The following is a 23,942-nucleotide window of genomic DNA, read 5'->3' as shown; positions in this document are numbered from 1 at the left end:
AAGTACAGTTGAAGTTGGAAGTTTACATACACCTTAGCCAAATACATTTAAACTCAGTTTTTCACAATTCCTGACATTTAATCATAGTAAAGAGCCTGTCTTAGGTCAGTTAGGATCACCACTTTATTTTAAGAATGTCAGAATAATAGTAGAGTGATTTATTTCAGCTTTTATTTCTTTCATCACATTCTCAATGGGTCAGAAGTTTACATACACTCAATTTGCATTTGGTAGCATTACCTTTTAAATTGTTTAACTTGGGTCAAACGTTTTGGGTAGCTTCCCACAATAAGTTGGGTGAATTTTGGCCCATTTCTCCTGACAGAGCTGGTGTAACTGAGTCAGGTTTGTAGGCCTCCTTGCTCCTACACGCCTTTTCAGTTCTGCCCACAAATGTTCTATAGGATTGAGGCCAGGGCTTTGTGATGGCCACTCCAATACCTTGACTTTGTTGTCCTTAAGCCATTTTGCCACAACTTAGGAAGTATGCTTGGGGTCATTGTCCATTTGGAAGACCCATTTGCGACCAAGCTTTAACTTCCTGACTGATGTCTTGAGATGTTGCTTCTCCTGCCTCATGCTGCCACCCCTGTGCTTCATGGTTGGGATGGCATTCTTTGGCTTGTAAGCCTCCCCCTTTTTCCTCCAAACATAACGATGGTCATTATGGCCAAACAGTTCTATTTTTGTTTCATCAGACCAGATGACATTTCTCCAATAAGTACGATCTTTGTCCCCATGTGCAGTTGCAAACCATAGTCTGGCTTTTTTTATGGCTGTTTTGGAGCAGTGGTTTCTTCCTTGCTGAGCGGCCTTTCAGGTTATGTCGATATAGGACTCGTTTTACTGTGGATAGACACTTTTATACCCGTTTCCTCCAGCATCTTCACAAGGTCCTTTTTCTGTTCTGGGATTTGCACTTTTCGCACCAAAGTACATTCATCTCTAGGAGACGGAACACGTCTCCTTCCTGAGCTGTATGACGGCTGCGTGGTCCCACGGTGTTTATACTTGCCAACTGTTGTTTGTGTAGATGAACGTGGTACCTTCAGGTATTTGGACATTTCTCCCAAGAACCAGAGTTGTGGAGGTCTACAATTTTTTCTGAGTTCTTGGCTCATTTTATTTGGATTTTTCCATGATGTCAAGCAAAGAGGCACTGAGTTTGAAGGTAGGCCCACTGAGTTTGAAGGTAGGCCCATTCACAGGTACACCTCCAATTGACTCAGGCTGATTGACATAATTTATCAGAAGCTTCTAAAGCCATGACATAATTTTCTGGAATTTTCCAAGCTGTTTAAAGGCACAGTCAACTTAGTGTATGTAAACTTCTGACCCACTGGAATTGTGATACCGTGAATTATAAGTTAAGTAATCTGTCTGTAAACAATTGTTGGAAGAATTACTTATTATGCACAATGTAGATGTCCTAACCAACTTGCCAAAACTATAGTTTGTTAACAATACATTTGTGGAGTGGTTGAAAAACAAGTTTTAATGACTCCAACCTAAGTGTATGTAAACATCTGACTTCATCTGTAGGTGAATGCTGTGAGCAAGACCTGGTCCAGGACCCTAGGGACAGATTTGAGTATTTAGTCCTAATGATTCTGATTAGGATTTAGGTAGACTTGGGTAGTTTGCTGTAGGCACAGCAACATTTTGTAACAGAAAACTAGTGATCATCTTATTGGACCAGTTCAGGTAGTACCTCTTCCATTTCAGAATGGCCTCTAAACATGACCCTGATCACCATCGAGCAACCTGCTGTGTTTTGGAAGCAGCGTGACAGGAAGCTGTCACCGTAGCAAATAAGTGATCTATTGCAGTTAGCTTCCCTTGACATTGGCCAGAGACTTGGGACTTGGGTCCCTGTTGAATTTTACACCCTGAAGAAGAGCATGAGTGCCATGACTGGGAACGTGGCCAAGACAGTGCTAGGCCATATGGAGAGGTTGAGTTACCGTTAAGAGGTGGCTCTTGAGTCATGTTTTGTTATTTAAGGCCGACACATTATGACAGATCACGTTTCGCTGTGGATTAATCATGTTTAACTGCCATCTAGTGTCCATTAAGCAGACTTACAGGTGATGTCTAACATGCAGTGAGGTTGTAGGAATCTCCACAGATGCCTTTTTATCAGTTTTGAAGCTGATTTTGAATTTGATGATATTGAATCAAATACATCATTGTTTGTTCAGAGAATGAGTTTTTATTACCAAATGGCCTGATGCAGATATTTGGAAACCTTCTCAGACTCCTGTTTCTTGTATTTGTATTTTATTTAACGAAGTCCGTTAAGAACACATTCTTACTTACAATGATGGCCTACCCCAGCCAAACCCCCTAACCCGGACGACACTCAGCCAATTGTGCACCGCCCTATGGGATTCCCGATCATGGCCGGTTGTGATACAGCCCGGGATCGAACCAGGGTCTGTAGTGACACCTCTAGCACTGAGATGCAGTGCCTTAGACCGCTGCGCCACTTGGGACTCCCTTAGGAGTCTTTGCTATGTTAATTTATCCTAGCCTTTTCATGGTAATGTTTGAAAAATGCTTGACCAGTAAAGCTGTTATGTTTCAGGACACAGGGGAGCCGGGGTGGTGGAGAGGGGAGATCGGAGGTAAAGAGGGAGTTTTTCCTGACAACTTTGTGGCTGTGATGTCAGACGCAGACAAAGAGGTATGATGAAAGAAATAGTGAACTCCAGATCACATACAGTATGTGTTCCCTAGTGGTCTTATCCCTAGATAGCCTATGTGTAAAGTCAGTAATTTGTGTAATGATCATACATGTTTCATTATTAAAACGTAAACTATTTCCTTTTATTTTGCAGCCGGCTCCCACATCAAGAGGATCAGTCAAACTGTCTCCCAAGCAGGAAGCAGAAGAGGTAGGCTGGGCTTTCCACATGCTTGTGTTAGAGTACATGGCGTTGGTGTATGCTCACGGAAATCATGTGGGACTCTTCCCTTGATATGGAGAGCAAGTCTAATGAGAGTGGTAGCCTGGGAATGTTCTGTTGACTGGTCAGATTGGGGTCTCTGTCAGGAGTCTCCTATAAGTCATCATACACTTTAGACGGGAAATGATGCTTTCTCTAGATATTTCTACGCATTCTAGTTACTGAGCTCTCAGTGTTGATCTCGTCTCTAGCTAAGCCCCCTCACAGCTGTTCTGTTTAAAGAGAAGTGCAAAATATCACTTTTGTGAGTCTTTGCCTTCAAAAAAAGTATCCTCCAGCTAAATTATTTTAACATGTTAAGGTTGAATTTCAGGGAAGTTCTTTTAAGAGCAGACTAAAATACTCCTTTTAATTAATTGTAAGTAAAGTTCCTGGTACTTGAACTTCAATGTCCCTCTTTATTAACTCTGTCGCCTCCCCGGCCCACACAGTGGCTGCTGTTGTTGTGTCACGGCCCGGTGGAGAGACCATAGTGCTCTGCCTCACCATATGGCGGTCAAGCAGCAGTGGTGGTGAACAGCCTTCTGGCCCAGAGCATTAGGAAGTTCTTGCGCCATAATGGATCTCACTGTTGCCCTTTATGTTCTCGGTTCTGCTAGATGCTCAGTAGAGGGCAGACATGAACAATTCTCCATTAAGAGAGGCGGTCAGGCCAGTCTCTCTCACTTTCTCTTCCCTTCTCTCTTTATTTCTAGGTTGTTATTGTGAGCATGTTATAAAGAAGTCCCTGTTTTTGAATTGTTACAGGATACATCCTAGTAAAATATGCATCTTTGTGAAGCTGGCAATCTGAATATCAAACTTTGGAATTGTCTTCCTGACTGGCTGTATCAATATTCTTATCAATTAGGAATTGCCTTGACATTATCATTGCAGCAATTTATAATTTTTTGTATTTTTTGCATGTACAGACGTCTAGCGCTAGCTAACATGAACTACCTAGCAAAAAAAATGTTACTCATAGAATCAATGTAATATTGTGATACTCTTCTGTATTGATTTTCCCTCCATCCCTGTGCTTTTAACCTAACGACTGAGCTTTTAACACCCCAAGTAGGTGTTCCATTGATGCTGTTGATAGAGTGAAGATTGTTTGTATTATTTAAATATTTTCCCAGTTTCACACTCTTTTTAATGTACAGAAAATGTAAAGTCCCACACTCCCTGTGATTCTTCCTGCTCCGGGCCCTCGTGACCACAGCATGTAAAACAAATCAATTATAGCTCTCAGATTAGATACTGGTGGTAGCTACCACAGTTTGGCTCTCAGATATATCCTTTATAAGGACAGTTGCCATGGAAGTTGTCATCAAACAACAAAGCAGAGCAAATAGAACAGCAGAGGATGTGCTACGATTATTTGATTATTCTTGGCTGGACACTCATCTCCTTTTCAAAAGGAAAACCAATAAATGCATGAGCCTGGGGAGACCAGGTGGCGTTGTTTCACCTTCGCAGATCTCGACTTTAAGATCATTGTAGAACGGAAAATGAATTGCTTGTTATTTTCATTTGGAGCACGTGCTTCTCTTCTGACTGATGCTCTTGCCTCAGCAGCATTAGAGGTCTGGTGTCACTCCTCAGCCCTCCGTACTCGCACACACAAAGTGTTAGTTGTTTTGTAGATCAGTGATTCGGCACAGTGCGTTGCTCAGGCTGACTACATGGAACAGCTGCAGTGTTATCTGCATCTGTGGCACTTGAAGCCTTGTGTTTCGATTGATATACTGTTTTAAATTGGAGATGTATCAGGTAAGAATAATGTCGAAACATGTTTGTATGTATTACAGAAGCCAGGCAGAAAGGAATAACATGAATTAGGAAGAATTTTAAGAAACTGATGAACAAGAACCAACAATGATTGAATCGACCCTGACATTCTTCTTTCTTAAACGTGATGCACCTGAGCCAAAGTAAAGAAATGTAGTTGGATCACTGAAAAAACATGAACACATTGTCCCCTTGAACAAACCGTTAAACCCAGGGCACCTTTCTTTGCGCCTATTCAAGTAGCTAGATGCAGAGACTCTCCCACGTCTTAATAAAACATTTTTCTCTATGCTTAAATAAGCCTATTGGCTGTCCTTATTATTGTCCTGTCAGTGCATTATGACTTGTCAGCTTGTGCAACTCCAGGTATTTTGGGTTGCTTTTCTTTAGAAAGTGGCTTGACTTGTTACCTCACTACGTACTGTCATTTTGAACATATTCCCTGAATGTTAAACCGAATACAGTGGAGCATTAAAGTGCTCTTTCACTCGCTTCTTGTTGGCCATCATGGTGCATCTGCTGGGAGTCTGATGATATTTAAACTAACGAGTGCTAATGTAGCTGAATGAGAAGTCCTCTATGTCACATTGACCTATTTCTGTTTTTCAGAGACCCAAGAAGCCACCCCCACCATCAAAAAGCATAGGTAAGGCCTGCTTATAATGAACATGTGACTGTCGTCAACCTCTTTTTTTTTTTTTTTTTTTTTTTTTTTTAGATGATCATGTCAACGATTGTAAAAGTCAGGGGCGTAACTTTCTGAAATGGCATTTTTGCCCCCCCAGTTTTTATAATTGGAAAGTGACACACAACGAGGTATGGGTGTGCTTTAGGACCATGCAGACACCTCCAAGCGGTCGGGTAAGCAGTTTGTAGTGTTTATCCGACTGGATTAAAAATAATAATAATGTCCCCCCACACTTCTTAAACAAAGTTGCGCCCTTGGTAAAAGTAGATCACTATCAATTAACAGAGAGGCAGGCAGTGGATAACTTCTTGTCTCTCAGTGTTTGTTTCCAAGAAGCAGGAACCTGTGGTTTTGCATGCGACTCTTCACTACGTTTTCAAACTTCCCCACTGGTGTCGTCTCTTGCCGAGTGTTAGTACATTATCAATCAATATGGGCAGAAGAACACAAACGTGCCTCTGCTTGTCTATCGGTGCACAATGCACCTAATATCATAATCTCTAGTTATGAATGCTCCAGAGGTGATCATGATTGTAATTAGTCGTTCACGTCTCCATCGGTTTGGTTGACAAGGCAGCCGGTCTTGGGGGTAATGGCCAGAAAGAATGCGATGGAGAGGTGGCGTGTTCTAATCGCTTCCTCGCTTGCTCAAAATGATTTATAGATTGGAACGATTTTCTCAGAAGTGGTGATGGCGATAGCTGTGAAGCTCCGGGAGGGGGGGGGGGGGGGGGGCTAAATTGTCACGTTATTAATTAATGCACTTCCTGCCTTGAACTGAGAGGGCTGTGTTGCACTTTGACCCCGAGGGGTTTGGGATTCAGGGAAAATAAACATCTATGAATTCCCCAACTTTGTCTTGTACCATATTGTAAATTCAGTCCAGATCTGAATCCTTGATTGTCTTCTAAGGCGAACAGAGACATGACGCATGTAGATATTTAGGAGCCTTTGACTCCTGTCTAATGGCCCACTGTAGTCTCATGTAGCAGACTTCTAGGGCCCTCATCCCGGCTGTTAATGTGATAAAACCCACTATTCCAGATCTTAACTTTGCCATAGATCTACATCTCTAGAGCGGTGGTTTTCAATCAGGTGTGCCGCAAAACTTTTCCTAATCTTGATTTTAACAAATGTAACACTCACTTAAAAAAAACATGACCTGTGGAATTAACATGTCATTTTGATTTGGGAGCATGGTAACATCTGTGTCGTTGTTTCAAGTCCGGTGCGCTCATGCTGATGTAAAATTTGTATAGTTTAATACAGGATCGGTGTCCCGACCTCGGGACGGTTGAGCTAATGTGATTAGCATGAGCTTGTAAGAAACAAAGTCCCAGGACATAGACGTATCTGATATGGGCAGAAAGCTTAAATTCTTGTTAATCTAACTCTACTGTCTAATTTACAGTAGCAACTACAGTGAAAGAATACCATGCTATTGTTTGAGGAGAGGGCACAATTATGAACTTTAAAATGTATGAATAAACCTATTGGGCACATTTGGGCAGTCTTGATACAACATTTTGAATAGTTATGCAATAGTCCATTGGATCTGTCTAAAACGTTGCACATACACTGCTGCCATCTAGTGGCCAGAGTCTTAATTGCGCCTATGCTAGAATAATTCATTATGGCCTTTCTCTTGCATTTCAAAGATGATGGTACAAAAAAACGCATCTTTTACCAGATCTAATGTTTTATATACTCCTACATTTAAATTCACATTTCCACAGACTTCAAAGTGTTTCCTTTCAAATTTAAATCATTAATATGCATGTCCTGAGCTACAGGCACTTAGATTTGGGTATTAGATTTGGGTCATTTTAAATTAAAATTGAAAAGGGGTGCATCTTTATTAAAGGGGTGCGCATCACAAGACCAGTTATTTTATCATTTTACTTAGTCTCTGAGAACCATTGGCGCAGGCAAGTCTGATTTAGGCTTAGCTCTAGCCTCTGCCATAGAAACAAACGGAGCATTGCTTTGTGTCTGTGGTTGCACTATTACAATGCTGAAAACCACTTGTCTCTAGCCCAAACCATTCAAAAGTGAAGACCCATTTCATGGGGCCTTCATTTTTTTTACAGCCTTATTCTTAAATTGATTGAATAGAAACAAATCCTCAGCAATCTACACACTACCCCATAATAACAAAGTAAAAACTGGTTTTTAGAAATGTTTGCTAATTAAAAATAAATAAAAACAAATGCCTTATTTACATAAGTATTCAGCTCCTTTGCTATTAGACTTGAAATTGAGCTTGAGTGCATCCTGTTTCCATTGATCATCCTTGAGATGTTTCTACAACTTGATTGGAGTCCACCTGTGGTAAATTCAATTCATTGGGCATGATTTGGAAAGGGGCACACCTGTCTATATAAGGTCCCACAGTTGACAGTGCATGTCAGAGCAAAAACCAAGCTGTGAGGTCAAAGGAATTGTCCTTAGAACTCCGAGACAGGATTGTGTCGAGGCACAGATCTGGGGATGGGTTAAAAACAAAAGATTTCTGCAGCATTGAAGGTCCCCAAGAACACAGTGGCTTCCATCATTCTTACATGGAAGATGTTTGGAACCACCAAAACTCATCCTAGAGCAATCGGGGGAGAAGGGCCTTGGTCACGGAGGTGACCAAGAACCTGATGGTCACTCTGACAGAGTTCCTCTGTGGAGATGGGAGAACCTTCCAGAAGGACAACCATCTCTGCAGCACTCCTCCAGTCAGGCCTTTTATGGTAGAGTGGCCAGACGGAAGCTATCCTTACTAAAAGGCAAATGACAGCCCCCTTGGAGTTTGCCAAAAGACACCTAAAGACTTTCAGACCATGAGAACAAGATTCTCTGGTCTGATGAAACCAAGATTGATCTCTTTGACCTGAATTCCAAGCGTCACGTCTGGAGGAAACCTGGCACCATCCCTACGGTGAAGCATGGTGGTGGCAGCATCATGCTGTGGGGATGTTTTTCAACTGCAGGGACTGGGAGACTGGCCAGGATCGAGACAAAGATGAACGGAGCAAAGTACGAAGATCCTTGATGAAAACCTGCTCCAGAGTTCTCAGGACCTCAGACTGGGGCGATGGTTCACCTTCCAACAGGACAACAACCCTAAGCACACAGCCAAGACAATGCAGGAGTGGCTTCAGGACAAGTCTCTGAATGTTCTTGAGTGGCCCAGCCAGAGCCTGGACTTGAACCCAATCGAGCATCTCTGGAGAGACCTCAAAATAGCTGCCCAGCCAACATGGCAGATCTTGACAGGATCTGCAGAGAAGAATGGGAGAAACTTCACAAATACAGATGTGGCAAGCTTGTAGTGTCATACCCAAGAAGATTCAATGCTGTAATTGCTGCCTAAATTATAAATTAACAAACATTTCTCAGCCTGTTTTTGCTTTGTCATTATGAAGTATTGTGTGTGTGTGTGTGTGTGTGTGTGTGTGTGTGTGTGTGTGTGTGTGTGTGTGTAGCTTGACTTGGCTATTCTATCAAGCACCTTTCACCTAGATATCTGTCTTTATTTTAATTTAAAAAATGTGTTTAACCAGGTTGGCTAGTTGAGAACAAGTTCTCATTTGCAACTGCGACCTGGCCAAGATAAAGCAAAGCAGTTCGACACACAACAACAACAACACAAAGAATAAACAAACAATCAATAATACAGTAGAAAAATCTATATACAGCATGTGCAAATGAGGTAGGATAAGAGAGTAAAGGCAATACATAGGCCATGGTGGCAAAGTCATTACAATATAGCAATTAAACACTGGAGTGATAGATGTGCAGAAGATGAGTGTGCAAGTAGAGATACTGGGGTGCAAAGGAGCAAAATAAATAACAGTATGGGGGATGAGGTAGTTGGATGGGCTATTTACAGATGGGCTATGTACAGGGTGCAGTGATCTGTGAGCTGCTCTTACAGTTGGTGCTTAAAGCTAGTGAGTGAGGTAAGAGTCTCCAGCTTCAGAGATTTTTGCAGTTCGTTCCAGTCATTGGCAGCAGAGAACTGTAAGGAAAGGCTGCGAAAGGAGGAATTGGCCTTGCGGGTGACCAGTGAGATATACCTGCTGGAGCACATGCTACAGGTGGGTGCTGCTATGGTGACCAGTGAGCTGGGCTTTACCGAGCAGAGACTTGTAGATGACCTGGAGCCAGTGGGTTTGGCAACGAATATGAAGCGAGGGCCAGCCAACGAGAGCATACAGGTCGCAGTGGTGTGTAGTATATGGGGCTTTGGTGACAAAACGGATGGCACTGTGATAGACTGCATCCAATTTGTTGAGTAGAGTGTTGGAGGCTATTTTGTAAATGACATCGCCGAAGTCTAGGATCGGTAGGATGGTCAGTTTTACGAGGGTATGTTTGTCAGCATGAGTGAAGGATGCTTTGTTGTGAAATAGGAAGCTGTTTCTAGATTTAATTAGTGGATCGGAGATGTTTTAATGTGAGTCTGGAAGGAGAGTTTACAGTCTAACCAGACACATAGGTATTTGCAGTTGTCCACATATTTTAAGTTAGAACCGTCCAGAGTAGTGATGCTGGATGGGCGGGCAGGCAGGTGCGGGCAGCAACGGTTGAAGATCATGCATTTAATTTTACTTGCATTTAAGAGGAGTCAGATGCCACAGAAGGAGAGTTGTATGGCATAGAAGCTCGTCTGGAGGTTAGTTAACACAGTGTCCAAAGAAGGGCCAGCGGTATACATAATGGTGTCGTCTGCTTAGAGGTGGATCAAAGAATTACCAGCAGCGAGAGTGACATCATTGATGTGTCCCTGTGTTGATTGGAAAAAATCAGAGTTTTCTCTTCTTTTAGGTTCATGTTTCCAAATGGTGTTAATACTTATTGCAAGAACGCCTCCTATCTAGGAAACATCTGAAGTTTCAGGTGCTTGCAGAGCACTGCAAAGATTTCTGTACTCTCCCTTTTAGTCTGCACAGGAAACACTTGAGTGTCTCACATCCTCCTCCTGCTTGCAGAATGTCTGTTCAGTTTGCTCTGTGGCTGTCCTCATAGACTCGTAGAGCGATTGTAAAGAGAGGGGGACATTATTAACCGACAGGAACATGTTTATCTTTTCAGCTCGCAAACCCGAGGTCCCGTTGGCTGACAAGAAGCCCCTGCATCCGCATCCTGAGGACCGAGGTAAAGTTCGCCCTCTTCCCCATCCTTCCACCTACCTGCCCTTTCCCATTAAGGGATGAGAAACCTTTCCCATCTCCTCTCTGGGTGCTGCCAACACTTCCCACCTTCCAATCAGCTCCAAGGGACGTGGCTCTCCAGAGGAGGTCAATAGGCTCACACCGGTCACATTCTCTCAGATATCACATACATTTTTATATTAGTGTTACTACACAACCTGGCCCTGGTGTGGTTGTGTGTGTAGTTACGAAAAAGCGACGCTACTATGTGCCGAACCTTTAGTCTCCGTATAGTATAAATGAGTCTTAAGTCTCACACCAATGAAGAGTTTGCTCTGGCTTGAGCATTTGCACCCGGAAGATGTAAGCTGTAATTTTGACATTTGCCTTTGTGTTTGGGCCCCTCTTAAAATCACACGAATAACTTCATGACTAACTAACTGTATATGCTCACTAAAGCTGATCCCAAGGGTCTAGACTCAAGACAGACACCTGTCTGTACAGATCAAGAGAAGTGTTTGTGTTGACAGTTGATCCACTTGTAGGGAAATGATGATGCAAATATCCTTTTGGTCCCCTCACTTAGTCAGTGAGCAGCAGCTGCACCAGTCCTGCACCAGTCCTGCACCAGTCCTGCACCAGTCCTGCAATGCCTACCTGACCATAGAATATCCTACCACAGGCTATTAGAGGAGAACAGTCTCATCTTTTCACTTCACATGTTGTGTCGTCTTGGATATAAACAACACTCGTGTCCTCTTCAGCCTTCTCTTTATTAAGATGTGGTTTACACAGTTATTGGACAATCAGATGTACAGTGAATTGCAATCAGAAATTTGAGAGCACTTTGGCCTCTACTTCACATAATATGGATGGTTTTAATAATTGATCCTATAGAAATTCTATGATTAGGAGACATTATGCATCTCTTTGGAGGTGTGTGATCCTGTCTCCTTCGCTCCTTCTGTTCTGTGTGCACTGCGCACCTTCCCACTCAGAGATCAAGCCCCACCCCCTGCCACTCGCAACAAAGACGAAAGATCGTCTTCCTCTCTGACAACAAGCAACTTCAACTTGCTATTTACATTTGAGGTTTGGTCCAACATAATCGGTCGTATGGACAACGAAACGCATTGAGACATTATTTTTTCTGTGATAGAGGAGAACTTAACCTTTTGTGATGATACCCTTTTTATGTATCGACTCCCAAAATTTGAAACAGAGCAGACCCTACTAAGACAAGAGTATCAATGAATAACATTGTCGAAAATGTTTGTTCAGTTTCTGTCGTGCACAGCATTGCGGTACCACATACCGCTAGCAGCATTTTATCCACTGTCTTACAGTGCCTTTGGAAAGTATTCAGACCCCTTGACTTTTTACACATTTTGTTACGTTACAGCCTTATTCATTTTTTTAAATAATCCTCATCAATCTACACACAATACCCCATAATGATAAAGCAAAATGTGTTTTTGCTAATTTAACTGAAATATTCAGACCCTTTACTTAGTACTTTGTTGAAGCACCTTTGGCAGCAATTACAGCATCGAGTCTTCTTGGGTATGATGCTACAAGCTTGGCACCTGTATTTGAGTTTCTCCCATTCTCTGCAGATCCTGTCAACTTCTGTCAGGTTAGATGGGGAGCGTCGCTGCAGAGCTATTTTGAGGTCTCCAGAGATGTTCGATTGGGTTCAAGTCTGGGTCTGGCTGGGCCACTCAAGGACATTCAGAGACTTGTCCCGAAGCCACTCCTACATTGTCTTGGCTGTGTGATTAGGGTCGTTGTCCTGTCGGTAGGTGAACCTTCTCCCCAGTCTGAGGTCCTTAGAACTCTGGAGCAGGTTTTCATCAAGGATCGCTCTGTACTTTGCTCCGTTCATCTTTGCCTCAATCCTGACTAGTCTCCCAGTCCCTGCCTTTGAAAAATATCCCCACAGCATGATGCTGCCACCTCCATGCTTCACAGTAGGGATGGTGCCAGGTTTCCTCCAGGTGTGTGACGCTTGGCATTCAGGCCAAAGATTTCAATCTTGCTTTCATCTGACCAGAGAATCTTGTTTCTCATGGTCTGAGAGTCTTTAGGTGTCTTTTGTCCAATCAATTGAATTTACCACAGGTGGCCTCCAATAAAGTTGGAAACATCAAGGATGATCAATGGAAACAGGATGCATCTGAGCTGCATTTCACGTCTCATAGCAAAGGATCTGAATACTTATGTAAATAAGGCATTTCAATGTATTTATTTTTATTACATTTGCAGAAATTTCCTAACCTGTTTTCACTTTGTCATTATGGGGTATTTTGTGTAGGTTGCTGAGGATTTGTATTTATTTATTTAATCCATTTTAGAATAAGACTATAACGTAACAAAATGTGGAAAAAGTAAAGGGGTCTGAATACTTTCCGAAGTAGGCTGTTTTATAAATGTACAATGAGCATATAAATGTGTGTGTGTGTGTGTGTGTGTGTATAAGGAATTGGCAACTTGTTCTCATTCTGAGAAATAAGCACCTTATCCAGGTAGGCCGCTGATTTCAACATCTTAACAAAGTCAACAGACTATTGTTCAAACAGTTGGAGACTGACAGGAGGGTGTATTCATTGTTAGCAAGCAAATAGATCCTAGTGGGCAGACTTTAAATATAACGATTAGCTGGTTACTCACTACCAGGTGGGCTTGTTTTCTAAATTGCCTAAATTGCCTGCTACCAGATGTTGGTCATTTAGTGGATGTGCATTGTGCATATTTCTGGTTAAAATTGTAACAAATGTTGTTGTTTTTACCTTTTAATTGTGCAACTGAGCATATTTAGAGAGAACGTTTAAAAAAAATCTAGATAGATTTTGTGAATTGCCCATAAATTTGAAAAGACTCATGATGTGATTTTTAGGACATATCGCCCAGCCATAATCCCTGTTGGTTTCAGAACAGTCAGCTGCAGCCCATTGTCTGGTGTTTTAATGTGAATTGTGTCACTTGAGACGCTGTTGCTCGACAGCAATGTGCTACTTTTTCAGCATGTTTTATGAACAGGCAGTCAGCTTCCTGACCAACGTCTCTGGGATGTTCATGTTTACAGTTAACACACTAATGCCAGGGAACTAATCAAATAAGTCAACTCGATTGGGCCTAATCTATGATTTGAGAGAGGGGAAGCGAAGGGGAACACTGATTTGCGTAAGAAGGCTGGAGAGGTTGTTAACAATTGTCAGACGTAAGGTTGGACAAAGTGTTTGTTGTGAGTGTGCCGTTAACATGGTGATTAAGTTGTCTCTGTAATTAGTCACTTATTATAAGAAACAAGGAGGTGGATCTATCTGCTAAAGACATATCACAGGCCTGTCTTCTGACTTACTTTTGTGTGTGTGTGTGTTTTTGTTTTCAGGCCCTTTTTGTATACTCCGTCTCTGCAACACTTTTACGTAATTCAATGGTGAATCAATCAATTGTGAATCAATCGTGATTCAATATTACTTCCATCATTTTTGTGGACAAGCAAACTTCCATCAGATGTTAAGGAATTCTCGAGTTTCTGCTCACCTGAGTTATAATAACTCATGATAAGATGTAGACCACACTATTTCTGTAGTGTGATATAGAGCATCCCCAATCAATTGGACGAGTCACTATTATGTAGGTGCATGGAAATTATCCAAACATTTAGTTTGAATATAGTAATAATAAACTACACATCAATCTGACTCCATTATCCTGTGACTGCTTTAGGTCCATAATCGTATCCAGTGGGTATAGCCAAGGTTGCTAGCCGTGCGCCGCCACTCGGAATACTATAAGATGTACGTGTCTAGGTTTACCGTTTTGCAATTAAGAGGCCAAGCAACAAGGAGCTAATATCTTGCAATCGATGTCTCCGCATTCAATTATTGAGTAAACCTTAGCTCAGAGATGCACAGTTAGAGACCAAGCATATATGCTATGTAAATTGTGAATTAAATGTACCATTATACATTTCACCAAATAATTCAAGAAATATTATTCAAATGTGAGGACTACAGTTCGTAGCCATTTAAAAGTAATCCGATGTTTTACAGTTACACAATAGGAATACAATAAATAAAAAAGTATATACCAGAAATCTTCACTGTAACAAGAAGAAAAAACTATTTCACCTGTATGACATACAAACGATCATAGCGTCATTGGTAAACCGTTCTCCTGATGTTTAAACCCAGCATTTATTCTTCCAAAAGCGCCAAATCCCAGTATCTCCCATCGTCTAATTAACATCACTTTGCATGACCAAAAACATTCAAACAAAGTCATTAAACGTCACACGCATTCTCTAATCTAATCACCACACCTCAACACTGTATGATACAGTAAGAACACCTCTCTTTGAACTATCCGCCTTCCGACGAACAGAATAAAACAATTTCTCTGTATCACTAAACCCGTAGCACTTGCTGTACAATGAAACATATCAACATTCAACAACTCTTTCTGAACTCTTGAAACAATCCAAACATGGCAATTAAATTCACACAGTAACATTCATTTTGCCAATTTAAAGTTTTTATTTTATTTAGCCAATTAAAGTCTGGAACCAACAAGACCATGCACAGCTTCTATCCCCACGCCATAAGGCCGCTAAACATTTAGTTCTAGTAGCTATTGGTTAACTATCTGCATTGCTCTTACTGTTTATTATCTATCCTGTTGCCTAGTTACTTTATCCCAACCTAATATTGTACATGTCTACCTCCAATTACTTCATACCCCTGCACATCGACTCAGTACTGGTACCCTGTGTTTTTAGCCAAGTTATCATTACTCATTGTGTATTTATTCCTTGTATCATTATTTTTCTATTATGTCTCTTTTCTTTCTCTCTGCTTTGTTGGATGTGCCCTAAGTAAGCATTTCTCTGTTAATCTACACCTGTTGTTTACGAAGCATGTGACAAATACAAGTTACATAAAATGTCATTGTATTTGAGTACTTAGTGTTATAATCAGTCATGCAGTGTTTAAGTACCCATCAATAGGAAAATGTCATAGCTCACGGGGTTAAGGTGATATCAATGAATTAGTTCCGGAACTATCAGCTTGTGTGTGCAGATGTATCTCAACCTCGAGACAGGCTTGAATCATGTTGGACTTCCGTGCTAACGGCACATTATGTGAGTCCAGGAAACCAGAAGCCTAATATAAACTAAACAAAAATATAAACGCAACCTATAACATTTTGGTCCCATGTTTCATGAGCTGAAATAAAATATCCCAAAACGTGCATAGTCCAATACTCAAACATTTGTGCACAAATTTGTTTTACATCCCTGTCAGTGAGCATTTCTTCTTTGCCAAGTTGTGGCATATCTAGAAGCTGATTTTAAACAGCATGATCATTACACACGTGCACCTTGTGCTGGGGACGATATAAAGGCCTCTCTAAAATGTGCAGTTTTGTCACACAACATAATTCCATGGATGTTTCAAGTTTTAAGGGAGTGCGCATTTGGCATGCTGACTGCAGGAATGTTCACCAGAGCTGTTACCAGATAATGAAATGAAATTCTCTACCATAAGCCGCCTCCAACTGTGTTTTTAGAGAATGAATTCTGTAGTACTTCCAACCGGCCTCACAACCGCAGAACACATGTATGGTTTGCTGATGTCAACGTGAACAGTGTGCCCCATGGTGGGGTTATGGTATGGGCAGGCATAAGCTACGAACACAATTGCATTTTATCGATGGCAATTTGAATGCACAGAGATATCGTGATGAAATCCTGAGGCCCATTGTTGTGCCAATAATCCGCCACCATCACCTCATGTTTCAGCATTATAATGCACAGCCCAATGTCGCAAGGACCTGTACACATTTCCTGGAAGCTGAAAATGTCTCGCCTGCAGACTTACCAGACATGTCACCCATTGAGCATGTTTGGAATGCTCTGGATCGACGTGTTCCAGTTTCCCGCCCATATCCAGCAACTTCGCACAGCCATTGAAGAGCAGTGGGACAACATTCTACAGGCCACAATCAACAGCCTGATCAACTCTGTGAAGCTGTGTCGCGCTGCATGAGGCAAATGATGGTCACACCAGAATTTGACGGGTTTTCTGATCCAAGCCCCTACATTTTTTTTAAGGTACAGTATCTGGGACCAACAGATGCATTTATGTATTCCCAGTCATGTGAAATCCATAGATTAGGGCCTAATGAATTTATTTCAATTGATTTGATTTCCTTATTTGAACTGAAACTCTGAAATTGTAGCATGTTGTGTTTATTTTTGTTCAGTATATATTTAGCAATTCACTTCTAATTTATATGTCCTGTACTTTATTTTTACTTAGTAACTCTGGATAAAAGTGTCAGGTAATTTAACAAAAATATACATTTAGCCTAAGTGTTTAGCTTTTTATGAGTTTAATGTAAGTGTTCTTTTAGTTTCATCCTAAAATTCCCTTAGATATAAAAAGCAATCGTAGCTCCAGGGTTTTAGGCTGAGTCTCATAGGGCTGCTCACTATTGGCCCAGCGTCATCCGGGTTTGGCCGGGGTAGGCCGTCATTGTAAATAAGAATGTGTTCTTAACTGACTTGCCTAGTTAAAAATATTATTTGCATGTAGCGTTATGATGTCATCAGGGTAAATGGAGGGACAATGTGACAGTGAGCGGACGGCTACTGCATGTTTTTTCTTCCAGGCAATCCATTGTGACAGGCCTTTATTAGCAGTCCTTTAGCCTAGATTATGTGTCTGTTTTTGGCTTACATCTGGGCTTCTTGCACATTTGCCCATTTCATGCACGAAGGCGCTTTGGTATTAACGTGAAGTGCTGCACTTACACACATTCACTGTACGCTACAGAAGTGATGTCACTGGCAGTCCTCAGGGTGGCTGAAAAGCTTTCCTTCGCCCTGGCACTAACCCCGTTCAAAGGATGACTTCAGGGACACGGTGACACTTCCCTTCTCTCTAGGCCTCGATTAGCTAAAAGAAACACGTTGCTGTTTTACACTTGTTCGTGCTTTGCATATCTTATCGCCCTCTATGCATATGAATAATTTGTCACAGCGTTGTTTGTTTGTTTATTTCTCTGTCAGGAATGAAGCATTTCCCTAATGAGATTAGGGGTTGTCTATTTTAATATTTCAGTGGAATATCCCTGGGAATAGTTGATGCTTACATGTCCTGGCAGCTGAGAATGAAGAATGAATGTGCCTAAAACAACCAGGACCTCGTGCAACCTCCATGATCTTGAAATGTATACAGTACTGTGCATACAATGTGAAATATTTTATCACAATGATCATTCCGTCTCTCTGTCTCTCTCTCTGTCTCTCTCTGTGTGTGAAGGTGACAAGACAGATCAAAAACTGTCAAAGCCTACTGCCCCTCTGGTCCCACCCAAGAAACCTGTCCCCCCGCCAGGCAAGAGTAAACCAGGCGTCCTCCCCCCAAAACGTCCAGACAAGCCTCTCGCACCCTCCCTAGGGGCCAAGTAAGCCTCCCATCCTTCTACCCGTCCCCCTGTTCTTCCAGCTTTCCCTTTGTTCATATTGGATATTCACTTGAGGAAGGACAACATTGTGCAGTAGTAGGTTTTATTGGCAAATTCGCAGTCATAGACTAAGTTGTACACCAATTTACAATCCTAATAATACAATAGTAAAATCCTAAACTAGCATAAACGTTTAATATGGTACCATTTAAAATATGCAATGTATACAAAGCAACAATAGCAATGTTTGGGGTGACCACTTTATAAAATACAAGAGTTGTTATGAAGGCATTTCTTAGGCATCTGGGCTGTATGGTGTGTGTTGATCAGTTTAGGGAAGTATGGGATGGGAGAGTTCTGATAGCAGCTTGTCTGTGTCATGGGAGTGTTCAGTTTATGGCTGTTGTGGGTTACGTCCAGTGACCTGCTGTCTCGTTGGGGGGAGCCAGTGTGCAAACTGGGAGCTCTGCCCGAGATTTGGCAAATGTCAGGCAGATCTGCTTCCATCAGTTCTCCCGGGACATGATTCCTAAGGTTTCATGGGCTTCCCCATAGCTGGTGTACGACTCGCCCAGAATGATTCTGCACGCTCCCTTCTGGACCCGCTCCAGCTGAGCAGTCAAGGTTTGAGTGAGGCCAGGGTGCCAGGCAGGTACCGTATACTCTAGAAACTAGTCTAACGTATACGATGTAGATGGATCGTAGGTCTGCTGAGGTAGTATAGATGCCTTTGAGGACGAACAGCTTCAAACTACAACTATTAATAACCAGTATATTTAGTTTCAGGCATTTGTTTATGGCTTCGAAATGATTGCATTCACGCTGAAAATATCTTTCCTGTTTTGCTATTTAAGTCTCAATGTGTAGCACAAAGGCCTTTTTGAAATCCAGTTGCATTCCTAACATAATGTACCTATAACTCCAGCCATCAGGATTGTATTACTGCCACTACTGTTCACAGCTCTAGTAATGTTTTGCTACTGTTATTGTTGTTATCCCCCTCCTCTACAGGCACAATGGAGAGGTGCCTTCCACACTTCCAAAGTCTGATTTTGAGCCAACGTTACCCAGCAAACCAAAAACACTGTCGGGTGACTGGGGGGACAAAGCCCTTGACATGGGTATGTAATGGCTCCACTTTTTATTTTGAAGACATTCCTAGCAGTAAAACCTTTTTAACAAGGCATGCAATGATATATATATATATATAGAAGGCCGGTGACATCAACCGCCGAGCACCGGCGGTATATATATATATATATATATATATATATATATATATACTTCACGATTATACAGCTCCGTGACATCATTATTAGTTATGCTCAGCTTGCTCCAAACACAGGGTCACGTTTCATCTATAAAATCATATATACACTTCCAGCTTCTTAGGTTGAATGTTTCTTTATGCATATAACCTCCTGAGTGGCGCAGCGGTCTAACGAGGCAACAGACACCCTCGTTCGAATCCAGGCTGTATCACAACCGGCCATTATTGGGCGTCACGCAATGGGCCCAGCGTGGTCCGGGTTTGGCCGGTGTAGGCCGTCATTGTAAATAAGAATTTGCCTGTTGTCACGACTTCTGCCAAAGTCGTTGCCTCTCCTTGTTCAGGCGGTGCTCGGCGGTTGACGTCACCGGCCTTCTAGCCATCATTGATCCATTTTCCATTTGTTTTGTCTTGTCTTCCCACACACCTGTTTTCAATCCCATTCATTGCCTGTTGTGTATTTAACCCTCTGTTTCCCCTCATGTCTCTGTCAGAGATTGTTTTATTGTCAAGTGTTTTATGTCGTATAGGTGCGCGACGGGTCCTCGTACCCATGTTCGTTTATGTATGTACGTATTTAGTGTTTGGAGCATGTTAAGTGGACTTATATTAAAAGACTCCGTTTGACTCTCCTGCGCCTGACTTCCCTGCCACCTATAACACATGACTCTGACACCTGTTTAAATAAAAATGTTAATGAAATGCATAAAACCAGTTAGTCTATATAGCTGTGGTAAAATAAAGTTCCTTTACACTCGTGGGATTTGGCCTATATTGATAGGGCTGCATTTAAATGTTTCTTACAGAAGAAATATGAAAATGCATAAGCATGGTGGCAATTAAAAGAGCACAGTTTCGAGGTTTCAATGACTCAAAGAAGAGTCACAAGGTGCTTTTTTTTAAACTCTCCTTGCTCTGCTGTTGAGGAACTAGAACAAGCTCACTTGTAGTTTTGTTTGGAACACAAGCCTGCATCCCCGCCATCCACACAATTGCTGTTGTTTACGCAATCCTAGAACAGTCCATTTTAAATGGTGATCTATGTCAGGAGGGCATAATTTGAAAGCTTGTCACAATAGACACACACAAGCTCATTGTGTTCAGAACATCCCAGGGTATGACGCAATCTCATCTTTTAACTATACATCGAACACAGTGATCATAAATGTTGACACTGTATATGACATGATATGGAGAATGGGAAGTGCATATTTGGACTCACAGGTGTTTGGCTTGCTTGTATGACATCAAATCAGTATTTATTTTAATCCTAAATGTCATCTTTCAAAATAGATCGAGTCCTCTTAATTTATAGCATTTCCCTCACAACACTTCTTCTTTCACAATTAATGGGAGGGAAGGGGGCAACTTGTCGCGTGTGATGCTCATGGTCAGAACGGCTGTCAGTTAAAACCCATACAGAGCTGTAAAGTGCAGAACCAGAGCTCTGAACTCATTTACAGCACCTTACTGTACAGCCACTGTGTTCCAATTTAGACACTTATCAGTGCCCAGATCAGCTATTTTCAACCTACATACGGCTACGAATATTTTTCAAAAATAAAGAGCTTACTTCATTCATTTTACAGTTCAATACTTGCTTATAGACATTTCGGTAATGATGCCTTTTCTTCAGTGTGTGTGCAGACCTTATTGTTTTTGCATCCATTAGCAGTACCTACCTATAGTTATGACCCCCACTAGTTGTTTATGGCCCTCAACTATGTCCCATTTAAAGTGTCTGTGTGCCTGTCCATGTGGAGTACCACCAATGACTGAATATCAATGGACAAAGCCATCGACCACATGACACCATTCATTCTTATGTGAAGACTCAATAGTGCATTGAAGCCAAATGAGGTCGGTTAAGATGGCGTCTCATGGAGACATAACATGTGCGGTTTGAGCTACTCTGGGGAGTGATGTTGCAGGCTAGCTCAGTGCTGCTCCCTCTCATTGAGTAATCGAGGCAGATCGAGGTACTGCAGGCTGCCATTAGCAACTAAATTCTCCTTAACTACTTCTGTGTGCGATAATCAGTTCAAGGACATCTGGTGTATTAGAAGCAATTATTGGTACCATGATTGTCTTGTAAACATTTTTTTATTTGCACGGAGATTGACCATAATGATTGCCATTTTTCCAATCACTAGAATGGGGGATGCTAACTGCCTGCAGTACCAGGGTCAGCCTTTAACCTCCGTGGCTTCAATGAGAGGGGGCAGTCGTTCTCTCCTGCGTACCACCAGCACCAGTTGTGTGTGTGTGTGTAGCATTCTGCAGTAGGTCCCTCTGTGTTTTTAATTGAGTTTTGGGATGAGTTGCTACTGGCTGATGGTGTTCTATCTAAACTGAGGATTAGTGCAGTAGATCCATATTGGAGTTGTGGATTACTCCTCCTGCCACAACAGGCCGTTGGAATAATGTTCCCAAGAACAGGAAACACTGACCTAAAAAGAGGGGGATGAGCTGAAACCCCTTTTTAATCATTCAGATATTCATTTGTGGGCGACGACATGTTTACTGTTGTCTTTGTTCTTTTTTCTTTAAAGGTTGATTCGTGGACATTATTTTCCATTTTTCCTTCCAACATTTTAAAAAGTCCAGTACCCTTTATGTGCCCATTAATTAAGAGCTTAGTTTTTTACTAACATTATGCATATTTTGTGTGTTTGGTTTGCCCTTTGACACGTACACTGCATCACAGATGCAAAATGAGACATCCGTAAACTCTGAAACGCATTCAAAGTCGACTGGTTTAATTTCAGCATCACTATTTCCTCTCTGAAGCAATTCAGGCCTACCGTAACACATGATCAAATGCTGTAAGATATATTGACAGCTCCGTAAAATCCCAAATTACTAAAATACTTTGTTTTTATTTTTAGAGTTTGTGTCGCTAATGTGTTGATTTAATCCTCTAAACCCATGGGTGAATAGGTTTTTGGATGATAGAGGGAGAGAGGAGGAGGATGAAGGGATAAAAGAGGATGAGAAAGAGGGAGGGAGGTTGGCTATGTTTACATCACCTCTCATTTCATGCCAAGGACAATCACAAACAGGAATACACAAGAGAAAAGCTTTTAGGAAGAGATAAAGGCATGGAGATCGAGCTAAGGGAACACAAGGGAGTTTAGGCGAGGTGAGTTCTTAGAATCATGTCATCATGGGAGGTAGAAGTTTCCAGGGGAGTCGTGTCTGTGACCCACTTCACTAAAAGCATCAAAAGAGCTGCTAAAACCATAGGTCATTAGCCCTGTGGGATTAGGGTGTGAAAACAAGCAGGGGAAAACACTCCTCATTCTCCTTTGTCAACTTTACTCCCCTGGGAGTTCTGTAATGTTACTAAAAGTCCTGCCTATAGTCTTTATATAGAACGTTAACACGTCATTTGAAGGGTACCTAATAATCAGTTTTTAAGGCAATCAACAAAAAAAATGTATGAATCATTACTCCCACATTTGTTATTGTTACTAAGCTAGTTATTCTCACATTTGTGTATATTTCCTTAAACATTCTGCTTATTCCTTTACCGGGTATTGCTGGAATGTCTACCAATGGCATGCCCATTTTTTTATGAGAAATTGCAGGTCACTCAAAACATTAAGTATTTATATAAATCGTGCTCACTTTAGATTATGGACTGCAAAAACTACTACTTTCCTAATGATTACTAAATGGTTTGTAAGTGTGGGAGTAATGATTAATAAATGGTGATCACACAATTTTATAAATGGTTTATTACGTGTTACCCGTAGGACAATATAGTGCTTACTTGGATGTTTTTCTCAAAGATTGTCATACTGTGTGGCGGTTTCAGTGTGTACAATTCTCAATGAAATGTGATTACAGACCCATTCCTTAGTTGGTCTTCTTCCCAGAACTGTGTCTCTTCAGATGAAAAACCTGTGTGTTATTCTATTTCTCATTGAAAGCAAAACACAAGGCGATAGAATAACAACTACTGTTCAGTGGTTTTGGTTGCAGCGTCTTATTTCTGTCCAGTTCTTTGTTCCATTTCATGAAAAGCCTAGGATCTTTCTGCTGTCTGCATTTGTAAAGAAAAGTGCTGTTATTTACTTTTCTCTATACTCCTCCCCCTGTATCTGTCTCGGTCTGTTTCTTGAAGACCTGATGAGCTTTGATGATCTGTCATCTACCTCTGAGAAGCTGTCTCACCCCACCGCTAACAGACCAAAGATGGCTGGAAAGAGGCTTCCCGCTCAGTTTGGAGGAGGCCACTCTGTGAGTACACAGACATACCAACACGCTACTGAGGACACAACTCTGCACACAGACTTGTAAAACCACACATGTTAGTCTCGCTCCATACATTACGTTTGCACATCAAATTCCTCTCAAAAACACATTTGACTGGCGGGCCCTATCTGAACAGCAAATGTACATCACCGCATTCCATACACAGATATCGCACCTTATCTGAACCTCATGATGGGTCGGGGGAGTTGATGTGAGATTGGGAATAGGTTGCTACATGTCCACTTGAAAAGACATCAGACATTTGAGTTACATGAAAAGAATAGCAGATATTTGAGTTACATGAAAAGAATAGCAGATATTTGAGTTACATGAAGGGCTGAGAGGAGAGCTGTCAGGTCGCTCCG

The 23,942-nt window shown here is 41.6% G+C and overlaps 1 protein-coding gene across 3 annotated transcripts in view; it reads left to right on the top strand.

Annotated features, from left to right (window-relative positions):
• The window catches only part of cd2ap (CD2-associated protein), a 75,170-nt gene that overhangs the window by 42,169 nt on the left and 9,059 nt on the right, over positions 1–23,942 (top strand). For 2 of the 3 annotated variants that reach the window (XM_020496615.2, XM_020496616.2), the window contains exons 9-15: positions 2,588–2,686; positions 2,841–2,897; positions 5,349–5,385; positions 10,513–10,575; positions 17,903–18,047; positions 19,059–19,168; positions 23,447–23,562. In XM_020496615.2, coding sequence (XP_020352204.1) covers positions 2,588–2,686; positions 2,841–2,897; positions 5,349–5,385; positions 10,513–10,575; positions 17,903–18,047; positions 19,059–19,168; positions 23,447–23,562 — 627 coding nt within the window. The remainder of the gene's footprint in view (positions 1–2,587; positions 2,687–2,840; positions 2,898–5,348; positions 5,386–10,512; positions 10,576–17,902; positions 18,048–19,058; positions 19,169–23,446; positions 23,563–23,942) is intronic. The other variant, XM_020496617.2, reaches the window with a different exon arrangement.

The sequence above is a fragment of the Oncorhynchus kisutch genome, linkage group LG12 (assembly GCF_002021735.2).
Source record: "Oncorhynchus kisutch isolate 150728-3 linkage group LG12, Okis_V2, whole genome shotgun sequence".
NCBI lineage: Eukaryota > Metazoa > Chordata > Actinopteri > Salmoniformes > Salmonidae > Oncorhynchus > Oncorhynchus kisutch.
Note: the sequence above shows the minus strand (reverse complement) of the source record. Positions and strands in the feature narration are given on the sequence as shown.